We start from the raw sequence: 12703 nt of genomic DNA, 5'->3' as shown, positions 1-12703 counted from the left end.
AATGCAAGGTTGTAATCCAAGCCCGCAGCGAGTTGAAGCAGGACAACCCTGAAGTCAGCCTCGTCTACACATGGAGACTCTATCTCAAAAAACAAACAAGTAGCCAGGTGTTGTGGCGCACGCCTTTAATCCCAGCACTCGGGAGGCAGAGGCAGGCAGATCTCTGAGAGTTCAAGGCCAGTCTGGTCCACAAACCGAGTCCAGGACAGCCAAGATTACACAGAGAAAAACAAAAAACCAAAAACCAAAACAAAGCAAAACCACACAACAAACAAAACCCCACCAAGTAAATAAAAATTACAAACATCTGGGTTGCCCCCCAAGTTCTGATAAACAATTAAGAGGTATACCCAATCTTAAATGTTTTAAATGTTCCCTGAGAGTTGGGAGGAAACCAAAACCAGTTTCTTTCACATGACTTCACACAGCCACACTCTTCACAATTCACCGTCCTTCCACATATGCACACACAAAGGGGTAGTTAAGTATTTAGGTTTACTGACTCTGACAAACATGCCACCATGACCTAATGGATTCATAACACTGAGTCTTCATTTGTCAGTGACTTTCCAGCCAACACACCAAGACCGTCTCAGAGTGTATTCTCTCTCCCTCCCTCCCGGCCCCCTCTCTCTTTCAAGACAGGGTTTCTCTGTGTAGTATGCCTGGCTGTCCTGGAACTCTCTTTGTAGACCAGGCTGGCCTTGAACGCACAGAGACCCACCTGCCTCTGCCTCCCAAGTGCTGGGATTAAAGGCATGCACCACTATGCCTGGCTGTGTGTTCTCTTAATAAAAAGTTTAATGACAGTCTGGGAGGCAGAGGCAGGCAGATAGGTCTCTGTGAGTTCAAGGCCAGCCTCGTCTACAAAATGAGTCCAGGACAGGCAAGGCTACCCAGAGAAGCCCTGTCTCAAAAAAATCCAAAAAGTTTAATGAGCCAGGCAGTGGTGGTATACAATTTTAATCCCAGCACTTGGGAGGCAGAAGCAGGCAGATCACTTCGAGTTCAAGATCAGCTAGGATTAAAAAAGACCTTGTCTTGAAAAAAACCAAAGGGGGGGAAAAGTTTAATGAACAGTCCCCACTTAAAAGTGTTCCAGAACATCGGGGGATTAGCTCAAATGGTAGAGCGATCGCTTAGCATGCAAGACATAGCAGGATCTATATCCACATCCTCCAATTATTAGCCAGGTATGGCAGAGTACACCTGTGATCCCAGCACTCTGCTTGCTTCTTGCCTCTCTATCTCTGTGAGTTTGAGGCCAGCTTGGTTTACAAAGTGAGTGCATGACAGCCAAAGCCACAGAGAAAGCCTGTCTCTAAAAACCACACACATACTCGTGCACACACGCACGCACGCACGCACGCACACACACACACACACAGCGTTCCAGAATTGACTGCATGAGGTGGAAAGGTCCTAGGGGAATACGCTCTCCCACTCGGCTACATCTTCAGTCCCTGCAAGTATTTAAAACTATATGAAAATGATGGTATCCAGGGTGAAACTAATATTGAAGAGGTACTAATGTAAAAACACTTTCATAGCACTTGCAGATTCACTTGTGATTGCAAAGGGGAGGGAGAACGATTGAGAAAAGAAGCTCATGACTATGAGAGAGTATTTCTCAGCTGGCATTTTGTTTTCCCCATAACTGTAGCATGACACCTACAACACCCAGCACCCAGCTGTATTTTAATTTTTAAATCACGTGTATTTGTGTGTGGGCCTGTGCATGAGTACAGTGCCTGAAGAGTCCAGAAGATGCTGAATCCCCTGCAGCTGTAGGTACAGGCAGCTAAGAATTGCCTGATGTGGGTGTTAGAACTCAACCCAGGTCCTCTGCAAGAGCACTATACACTTTTACATGGCTCCAGCCCCAATCTTGAATTTCAAAATATCAAGAGAACCAGTACAGTGACCTCTACACACATACACACACATACACACACACACCACCACCACCACCAACAATATAAATTGTAGTATATTATTTTTAAAAAGGATGAAAAGGAGTGCTCTAAGCTAATGAATGGGACCAGAAAGTAAACAAGTGCCACTGTGGGGGAAGAAAATCAATTAAAATCAGGTATCTCAAACATTGTTAAGACCGTTTCTAAAACACCGTAATTACTAGGAAGAATAATGAGAAACCATTTCTGTGTGGCCCAGGATTTAGACTCTTCTCTATTCACTGGGGAAATTAGAACATACACACCGAAGGAACATTTGTAAGGATGTGCAGTGCAACATCAGAGCAGTGACTCACTAAAAAGGACAAACTGAGTGTAAGTGAGTGAATGTGTGTGTCTGCATGTGTGTGTAGGCACACATCTTTACCTTTAACCCTGAGAGAAAAGCAGAGGCAGGCAGCTCTCTGAGTCTGAGGCCAGCCTGATTCACACTTTAAGTTCTAGGTTAGCCAGGACTACAGTGAGACCCTGTCTCAAAAAACAGGCAAACAAACAAACAAACAAAAATGAATGCATACAGAGATATATATGCATCCAAGATAGTGGATATACAGAAAGTGTAAGAACTATCATACATGTAAAAAAAACACCCTATATATTTAATGTACCTATACATTTGTATAAACAAAAACATTTGGAAAGGGGGATGGTGGTAGAGTTGAGTATTTGTAAGTTTTGGCTATAATATGTAACTTAATAATGAAAATTGTCATATATTCTGCCTGGAATAAACATAGGGAAAAAAAGGATAATGCCCAACACACTAAGGAATGAAACATCAAATTATACCGACCTTGATGGTGGCAGGCACTAACAAAGCAGTGTTAATGAAACCCATCCTTCCACAGTGGAAACAGAAAGCAGTATTTACAGCAGATATTCTGGTCAAATTCACCAGTTCAGTGCAGCCACTGAGCAGCTCCACTGAGTCCAAGGGCATTCTCACTGGCTCCTCTTTCTGTGGCATACTACCACAGGACATGAAAAGCGCTTACATCCATTTTGAGAAACTGGGCCTTGGGTAAAGGTAAGCCTATTGCAAATCCACTATTAGTGTACTTACTATATTGCCTTCTCAGGGGAAATGATCTTTTCCAAAATAGCAGATAAAAGTGATTATTCATTTACATATGCAGCATATGACACAACTTTTCCTAATAATGCCTTTCAGAATTGTCACCATCTCTTAGGATAGATATCACAAACCCTGAGATTATGACAGGCAGTATGTGACTGCCAAATATAATCTCTTTTGCCTCTACTAGTCTCCATATTATTTTTGAAAATACAAAAACAAAAAACACTTCACATGAAAATCTAGATTTCCAATCATGTTTATCTGGTAATGCTGGTACTTTTCTTGAAGGCAACTACTGTCCCATAGGACACACTTTGTATCCACCCAGCCCTTCCTCTTCCCTCCTAACTGCCATGGATCACTCTACTTCAGGTGATGCTTTTCCTCACAGTAGAGACAGACAATACCTGTATTTATATCTTTCTTCAAGTAAGAAAACTAAGGCAGTCTATACTGTTTCGAGGGCAGGGGGAAGAGAGGGCATTTCCCATGAGAATATTCCTATATAGCTAATTTGAAAACTATCCTGTTGTACTGGCCACATCTCTCATTTGTATTATCTTCTTATTCTCTGAAGACATTTGAATTTACAATTCCTGATTTATATATGAATGGGTATGCCATCAACAGCAAGACACAGAGGCAGTGAAAAGACAAACACAAACTTGGTTTTGTAAATTGTACATATATTGACCTAATGAATTAATTTCATGTTTAAATTCTCTGGGTACTAACGCTGAGCACCAACAGTAAAGAGCAGTTACCAGGTATGAGGCTGATATCAGAACAGAGGAGGAGTAAACATTCTTACCTTCTAAGAGCTTGCTCTTAGGACCTGGAGAGAATGTAAAAGACAAGTGCCTAGTTACTCAACTATTAAGGCAGTAGGACAAATCCATGTGAGCTGGGAGGAGAGCCAAGCCAAGGATCAGCTTCAGGGAGGAGGGAACATATGAATTGGGCCTTCAGATAATCATACTTCATAAAGAAAGAAGAAACACAGGAAAACCAGAAGGGAATATTCAGGGAGCTGAGTCAGTGTCCCTGCACAGAGTGTCTGGAGGAACCTGGAGTTGGTGCCGGGTACCAGGTTACTAACAGGCTTCCATGCAGAATGGATGAGCTTGTCCTTAATAAGGTGCTTAATGGGAAATTACCAAGTGAAGAAGATAAGATGCTAATTACTAGAGGTAAAAAAAAAAAAAAAAGGAAAAAAAAAAAAAAAAAAAAAAAAAAAAAAAGGCTACTACCAGGCAGTGGTGGCACAGGCCTTTAGCCTCAGTAGTCAGGAGGCAGAGGCAGGCAGGTCTCTGTAAATTTGAGGCCAGCCTAGTCTACAGAGTGAGTTCCAGGACAGCCAACGCTACACAGAAAAACTCTGTCTCAAATACATCCAACAAAACCAAAACCTAAAACAAAACAGCTACATTGTATACACATAGGGAATCATCAGAGAATAAAGGATGTCTACATAGCTAAGGCTGGCTTTGGGTTCCTGATCCTACTAACTCCACCTCCTAAGTGCTGAAGTTATGGCAGGTGACACCATGCCCAGAAAGTATTCTAGAAAACCTGGCAAACCCAAGATTCAAATCCCACCACAGCCACAATTTTCAGTGCTTGGAAAGGGCTGCCCACTTGTGTCCAGATCTACCATGATATCCAGTGCGCTATAATCAGCAACTCTGTCTCAGGTGTCCCCTGCCAATTCTACATGAACTTGTGCTTCCTGTATGTACACAAGAAGCATCCCATAGAGCTAAATGCTTTAAAAGAAATAAGCAACAGAGAACGCAGCCTACTTTATGGAATGAGATGTTGCCCAACTCTGGCACAGCAACTAAAAAATAAATTAATTAATTAATTAATAAATAATATCTTTAATTTGAGGCAATCTTGCAACAATCTGGCAACCACAGAAATGGACCCAAAATACTTTGCTGATTCTTGAGGAAGGCGAGAGGCACTACTGATCTTTTTGGGGCTCCTTGTCTTCCCCACGGAGTTATGAAGGTTCTAAGAAAAGAGAATGAGGAAAGGAGGGAGAGCGGGGCAGGAAGAGGGAGAATTCCTCACAAACATCATTCCTAACTAGGAAGTAGACCTGAGTGAGATCTTAAATGACAATGAAAGGGATTGTTTCTGTTCCTCGAATATAGTAAGATTAAAAAAAAAATTACCACCTATGATTTACTATCAAAAACAGGAGTATGGGTATCTGGCAGGAAACTAAAATTTCTTAAGTGGAATGCTCAAAGTTAAACTTTACCTACATTGTGAAGTGTTAAGTTGCCAGGTTCCTTATGGACTCCCAAATGCTGCTGACATGCAGAGAGAGGGCCATGCATCACTGCAGGGCACCCGGATGCTCCTGACTTTTAGACTTGAATGCAATGGACCACAGAACTGAGATGAGGCTCACTCCTTGAGGTACAGGTGCACATAAACATCCAGATCCCAAGGACAGTAGCCTGGGGTCTGAATTCTCAAGTCATGTATAGATCAGGGAGCCGTGAGCCTCGGGCCATTCTGTTCCTCCATGGTACGTCCCAATTCATTGCTTTGTCACAATTCAACATGAAGGATTTTCTGGGAAAGTCTGCCATTGTCACCTTGTTACAGTTATTATCTCTTGATAGTAGTCCACCACTGTGCTGTGCTTGTGAGGAGTGTCACCTTTTGAGGACATCTGAGCAAAGGATACTGTTGGTATTATTCCTTCATTGCTAGAAATTAAGTAGGTGCAGGAAGGCAGAGGTCTTGAGTATACAAGAAATTCTCAAATTGTAACAGCAATAGACAACAGGAGTACCCAATAATAGAGACCTGGTAAGTAAATTTTCATAATGATGTCTATCATAGGATACAGCCACAAGAAAGAATGGGATATGCTAGTCAGTAAAAAAAAAAAAAAAGGAACAATTAACTGATATACATGACAGTTTGAATGAGCCTCCAAGGAACTATGCCAAATGACCAAAGGTAAACACCAATCTCAAAGTATTATATAGTGTATTTCACATGTATAACATTCTCTAAGTGACAAGATTATACACACGGAAAACAGAACTGTGGTTACCTAGAATCAGAAATGTGGAAGGGGCTCTAGGGGTGACTATTTAAACCTGAGGCGATGAAACAGTGTACCATCTGTGCCATATGCTCAATGCCACAAAAATAACAGTGACATAGTTGGAACCATTTCTAAAGTATCCAGAAAACACCCTTTAGAGGAAGATGCTACCTTTGGAAAACTAAAGGGGGACAGCCGGGCGTGGTGGCGCACGCCTTTAATCCCAGCACTAGGGAGGCAGAGGCAGGCGGATCGCTGTGAGTTCGAAGTCAGCCTGGTCTACAAAGTGAGTCCAGGATGGCCAAGGCTATACAGAGAAACCCTGTCTCGAAAAAAACCAAAAAATAAAAAAATAAAGGGGGACAACAGAAGTATTTTATGTATGATTTGAATGGCCACTAATGGGGCTTACAGGTGTGCAGTGGTAATCTGAGGGGACAGGTGGTAGTGACTCTATAGACACTCTCGACTGTTCCCAATTTTATACCATGCCTAACAGATATTCATGACCACCATGACCTTGTTTGAATATGTAATGCTTTGCTCATGCCTACGGTCTGGCAATTCCATGCCACAACTCCTGCCCTTGTGGGGATCCAATTAGGTTTCGCTCTTGAGCCTCTCAAGCCTCCATGCTGGTCTTAAAGGCTGGAGCCACCAGCTTCCTGAAAATGTTTTGAAATGATCACTCTTCTTCCTCCCAAACCCTGCACTATTTCATATGGCTCAGTTTAATCCATAGCAGCTGACTACATAAGGTGGCAGAACTATCTTTAGGACAGTCAGAAACTAAGAGTTTTCAAAAGCATGTGAGAATAAGTTAGGCAATTTACTACTGATTTGTTTTTCAGGGTTTCTCTGTGTAGCCCTGGCTGTCCTGGAACTCACTCTGTAAACCAGGCTGTCCTAGAACTCTGAGACCTGTCTGCCTCTGCCTTCTGAGTGCTGGGATTAAAGGTGTGCATCACCACCATCCAGCACCACTTTTACTATGTGGCTGGTACTATGATAGATAGCAGCAGTTGTATTATCCCGATTTAATCCTCAGTACAACTCTGAGGTGTGTGTGTGTGTGTTTTTTCTATGATCCACATTAGGTAAGCAGGTGTTTTTTATTCAGTTTTCATCTCTATAGAAGGAACTGATGCTCAGACAGGTTCTGAGAGAGGTACCAGAGTTCATATTACAATCTATCAATAAAAAAACCAAGAAATCATTCTTTGGTTGCCAAAACACTTCAATTAAAAATTTAAAATCCAGCCGGGCGTGGTGGCGCACGCCTTTAATCCCAGCACTAGGGAGGCAGAGGCAGGTGGATCGCTGTGAGTCTGAGGACAGCCTGGTCTACAAAGTGAGTCCAGGATGGCCAAGGCTACACAGAGAAACCCTGTCTCGGAAAAAAAAAACCCCACCTAGAACAGCTATGTTTGTGTCTGAGAACCTGTTGCTTTTACAGTCCTGGCAATTAAGCCAGGCTCTTGATGCCCATTAACAAATATCTACAACTTGCAGTTTCCAAGATAAAACACTACACACACACACACACACACACACACACACACACACACACACACACACACACGACACACCACACACACACAGAGGGCCTCCAAACCAAGGAAACTAAGTGGGAAAGTATTAGTCAATCCAAGTTGAAATGCACAGTTAAACTCTGGATGTGGTGGCATATTCTTTGACTTGCTCTTTAGGCCACAAGAGATAAATCCAGTGAGAAAAATTTAAGAACCTTTTCTGGATTATTCACTAATATCTGAACCAAATATGCAAACTTCTAGAAAACTGTATGAGTCAAAAGTAATAAATCTCATGGGCTGAGAATATAGCTCAGTTGACTGAACACTTGTCCACTGTACAGGAGGCTCTGGCACTGATCCCCAGCATCGCAGGTAGGAGAAGCCTAGCTTCTGCATACTGCTGGAATTTTATGATTTCTGCGAGAAGCTACCTGAATATTTGAAACATGCCACCTTAATCTTAAATAAATGATTCTCAGACAGGAAAATTTCTGGACCTCATCTACTAAGTTCCTTACTCAGGAATTTTACAAGTGGATGTGAATCACTGAAATGAAAAATGTTACAGATGGCTTAAAATATCTGGAACACTTTCTAACAGACCATTTTGTATTAAGATAAAAGAAATCACAATGCAGTAAAATAAATTTAAATAAAAATGCAAAAACATAGCCAATTACTTTCTGAAATAAGAAAGACAACATTAATAAAGCTAAAAAATACTAGCAAATACAGGGAGTCTAGGTTTGGTACTGTAACTTACAAGAATTGCCTTATTTCACAATGTTTACCCAACCCAAAAATTTCCCAAGATAGCACTGAACTTTCTATTCTGTTGTTTTTGGTGATAATAAAAACTTTGAAAATCTCTTAACAGTTTCCCTCTGGCCTAGCAGAATCAAGTGTTAACTGGCTCTCTTTTGCGCTGCCTTCTGGCTCCGCGTCTTTTGAAGACTCTCCTTACATGGAGGTCACTTGCTATATGCATTCTCTCACGCAGGCAGCTCTATGTTCACCCCCTACGGCTGCTCTAATGACTTTCTGAAAACTGGCACAGACCATGGCCAATGCTGCTGGGGCTGATGGTTCGTGCGTAACCACCACTCATCTCTCAGCTGTTTCAAATGCTACAGAAAGGTTAAAGGTGTCTGAGGAACAAAGAGGCCTTTCTTTCTTCTCAAGCAGGGAGCAAACTTTACAAGTCTTACTTTGGTGAGAAAAGCATGGGGAAGCTCTACTAAGTAGTGAATAAGTCTTTGTACAAACAATAATTCTATCTGGCTATCTTGGCATGCATTTTTTTTCAATAAAGATAGCTGAGATGAATGAGTATGTAGGAATATATTACAGGTCTTAGTCACCAAAATAGCTTATTAAACACTACGAACGGTGGCAATCACTTAATGAAGCAAATTATACATCCAATATTAATTTGTTAATGAACCTAGTCTTTTAGGCTTAAATAGTCAGAATTTCAGGGAAGATAAAAGTACAAGTTGTTTTTGGGGTTTTCATTAGTGCCTCCAGTCTGGTAAGAACCCAAAGTGACACTTCTGAACTGTTAGGAAATAGTATCTCTGGGCACAGTGTTTTTCCATTGAGGATTGGAGATTTCCATCCATGACACAATGCTGAGGTCTTCGGTGACCATGTTCACAAGATGTTGAGCTGGCTTGCCAACAAGAAATGACATTTAAAGAAGAAAGCTCGCCTACATCGTCATGACAGAAAACAACTTTTTAATTTGAAGACTGATAAAAGGAAAAGAGCCATTCTCTATTTAAAGAAGAATGCTATCTGGGTTTAAGCTCTGCTTCTGGGCTCCGACTGGGATTATCCACCAGAGACGAAATTCTGTGCAGAAGACCAAGCTTTCCAATAATGAGCAATCTGGCAGGAACCTGAAATGCTGGAAGGCTCAGAGGCTCAGAGTGCCAGAGGCTGTGCACTTCCATGCTCCTTCACCCTGGTCCTGACTGAGAAAGCAATGATTCCAGTTCAAAGTAAGGCAGCAGCTTGGGTCTGTGGAGCATAGCAGTTCTGTTTACCTGCATGCAGAACCAGCCCGGGGGTGGGGAGAATCAAACATAAAAGGAAGGAAGAATAACGAGGTAACACCTTATTTCCCCCTCCCTAAAAAAAAATTTACAGAAGAGTCATGCTCCCAGGAAACTGATGGGTATTTAGACTTGCTCTCTGTTAGGCTAAAGAAAAAGAAATCAGCTATAAAGCAAAGTTGAATGTTTTGATTACCATTGAACCTTGAGTTTTATAATGTGCTATCAAATAACTGTACTAATACTCAATAAGAAAGAGGTTTAGGGGTATTCAACAAGCAGAGCATATTGCATTTAAATAGCAATAAAAATAAATAAATTTAAGAAAATAAGAGAAAAGGGCCCACACTGTACAGCCTATGAATGTCATTGGCTTTATCGTGAAAGTTTATTGTTTTTAATCCTAGTACAATGAGCTACTAGTTACATACAGTAAAAAAACAAGAACAGCCACAAAGCAGTGATGACAGTCTGGGACAGTGTACAGTGGAGGAGATACTCTGTTGGAATCCTCCTGTGGATCCCCACCTGACTTTAGCAGTTAAGCTAACCCTCCCTCCCCAAATTAGTTAAAAAGAAAAATTAATGTCTTGCTTGGTTATAGCAAGATTCTAAAATTTCTTGGGGATACTGGAGAACTTTTAAAAATGAAAGTGGTAGAAACAAAACAAAATTGAAACGTGGAAACAGAAGAAGCTTCATAACACAAAGAAGCTTCATGAGGCCTTGGCTTCAGGTCACCTTAAAGCGAACCACCTGGAAAAGAAAGAATACGGGGTCACTCCTGGAAAGGGCACACAGAAGACTCAGCAGACTTCAGTGTCTATGCTAGCATGCCTCCAATCTCCCCAAGAACACAGAATCCAAGCTTTTCTCAAGTCTTTTACAAGTGAACTGGCTTAGAGAAAGCTGCTTTCTTTTCTAGTATTCTGTATTCTAAATGTTAGTACTAGCACGTACTTACTCGTTCAGAACTAGGAAAATCATTTTTAGTAAAGCACGCTGTCTTCAACACTTTCGAAGTGACCATACAATAGGTTATTCATGTGGCTGGGTACCCCTTACCTTAGAGGATCAGTGACTCCATTCAAAAACTAAGTCTCATATATATTTGGTTATTCATGTGGCTGGGTACCCTTACCTTAGAGGGTCAATGACTCCATTCAAAAACTAAGTCTCATATATATTTGGTTATTCATGTGGCTGGGTACCCTTACCTTAGAGGGTCAATGACTCCATTCAAAAACTAAGTCTCATATATATTTGGTTCGATTGAGGGCTTTTTCAGCCAGGTGACCACTTTCATCTGTGATCTTCTCCCAGTCAGTCTGTCCGACCACAAAACCTATGGCCCTTTTCCTATCTGCATCCTTCTTTTCTTCTAGGTCTGCCCATCTCACCTAAAGGGAAAAAAGCGTTAGAATGGGTTTTCTGAAAGGAGGGAGAGAACCCCAAAAGTACCCTCTTTGGCCAATTTGCTATCCAAATTATTTGGATAGATTAACACACTTATAATTACAAGTCAAAAAATCTGTTTCCATTCCCTGCCAGTGTGATCCTCTTAAAATACAGTTGTGAGTCTCACCTGTTTCAAAATTTCCCACAACTATAAGACAAAGTTCCACCACTAAAGGCCTCTTTGACGTGTCCTGTCAGCTCCATGACATCTCTGGTCAGCACCAATGGCATTTTCCACGTGCAATATACTTTCTTCTAATTCTCATTTTACAGCTCTGAGCCCTATCTACCTAGTGTTAGCCCAGACCTCGTTCCCCACTTTATCCTTTGTACGTAATTAGCCATTGCTTCCCTAGGCTTGTCTAAAGCTTGACATACTTTTGAATTTCTATTATATGATTATGTTTCTATAAATAGAAATATATTTGGACTTTGATCAAGGATGAAGCTTTATCTCTGTACAATAACTAGTACTTGAAATTTAATCAGAGAAAAGAACAGGGGGCTAGTAGTGTAGGCCACTGCTTCAAATGTTATTATGATAAGATTTCACCTGCAGATAGATGGATTCAGGGATATTTCCTATTGGTACTTTAAAAAAAAGTAGATTTTTTGAGTTGTTAAAATACACACATATATCTCTTTTTTGGTTTTTCGAGACAGGGTTTCTCTGTGTAGCCCTGGCTGTCCTGAACTCACTTTGTAGACCAGGCTGGCCTCGAACTCACAGAGATCCACCTGCCTCTGCCTCCTGAGTCCTGAAATTAAAAGTGTGCGCCACCATGCCCAGCTATATCTCATATTTTTTAGTAGCAAAAATATTTGAGAGATTATGATACTGTTACTTGTACTGCACACAGAGTACCAAAGCATATTGCTTATGATTTATTATGCCCCAAATATAGAACACTGGAATTCTGGGTCCTTTATACTGGTCATGAAAATGCATTATTACTTTAAGGTGCATTGACTTCGCTTTTTAACATTTGCAAGACTGACAGTTAAATACTTAGGCTTCTAACATCCGGCCAGAGGGAAGATAATAGAGCAACAGTATGGAGAATTGGTTAATATTTGACTCTTTCATTTCTACTTTTGTTGTGCATGTATGCATGGGTGTGGTGTGTGTGCATACATGTGCGTGAGGAGGCTAACAGCTAACCCCAGGTGTCTTGTTCCATCGCTCTCCACATTATATACTGAGGTAGAATTTCAGACTTGTACCCAGAGCTCTAGAATCCATCAGCCCAGCTAGACAGCTTGTTCTGGGGATTTCTTATCTATACGTTGAGATTACAAGCAGGCCACCACACCCACCTGACTTGATCTGGGATCTGAGCTCTGGCCCTCACACTTGCTCGGCAAGCCACTTCATTCACTAGGCCATCTCCCTAGCCCCACATTTGCCTCTTCCTAAATAGTTTATTCTTGAGCCAAATATGAGTGACCATGGCCTGAAATTATAGACTACAGTTGCACCAAATAGCATGCTCCAACGTGGAAGCAGTTTCACCAGGTTTTATAGG

At 41.3% G+C, this 12703-nt stretch overlaps 1 protein-coding gene across 1 annotated transcript in view; it reads right to left on the bottom strand.

Moving 5' to 3' along the window:
- Positions 1–9748: 9748 nt before the first annotated feature.
- Positions 9749–12703, bottom strand: part of Ylpm1 (YLP motif containing 1) — a 72644-nt gene continuing 69689 nt past the window's right edge. Inside the window, exons 20-21 of the mRNA XM_051149322.1 lie at positions 10937–11119; positions 9749–10475 (exon numbers count right to left, since the gene is read on the bottom strand). Of these exons, the coding sequence (XP_051005279.1) occupies positions 10973–11119 (147 nt within the window). The 3' untranslated portion in view covers positions 9749–10475; positions 10937–10972. The remainder of the gene's footprint in view (positions 10476–10936; positions 11120–12703) is intronic.

This window comes from Acomys russatus, chromosome 1 (assembly GCF_903995435.1).
Source record: "Acomys russatus chromosome 1, mAcoRus1.1, whole genome shotgun sequence".
NCBI classification, from domain to species: domain Eukaryota; kingdom Metazoa; phylum Chordata; class Mammalia; order Rodentia; family Muridae; genus Acomys; species Acomys russatus.
Note: the sequence above shows the minus strand (reverse complement) of the source record. Positions and strands in the feature narration are given on the sequence as shown.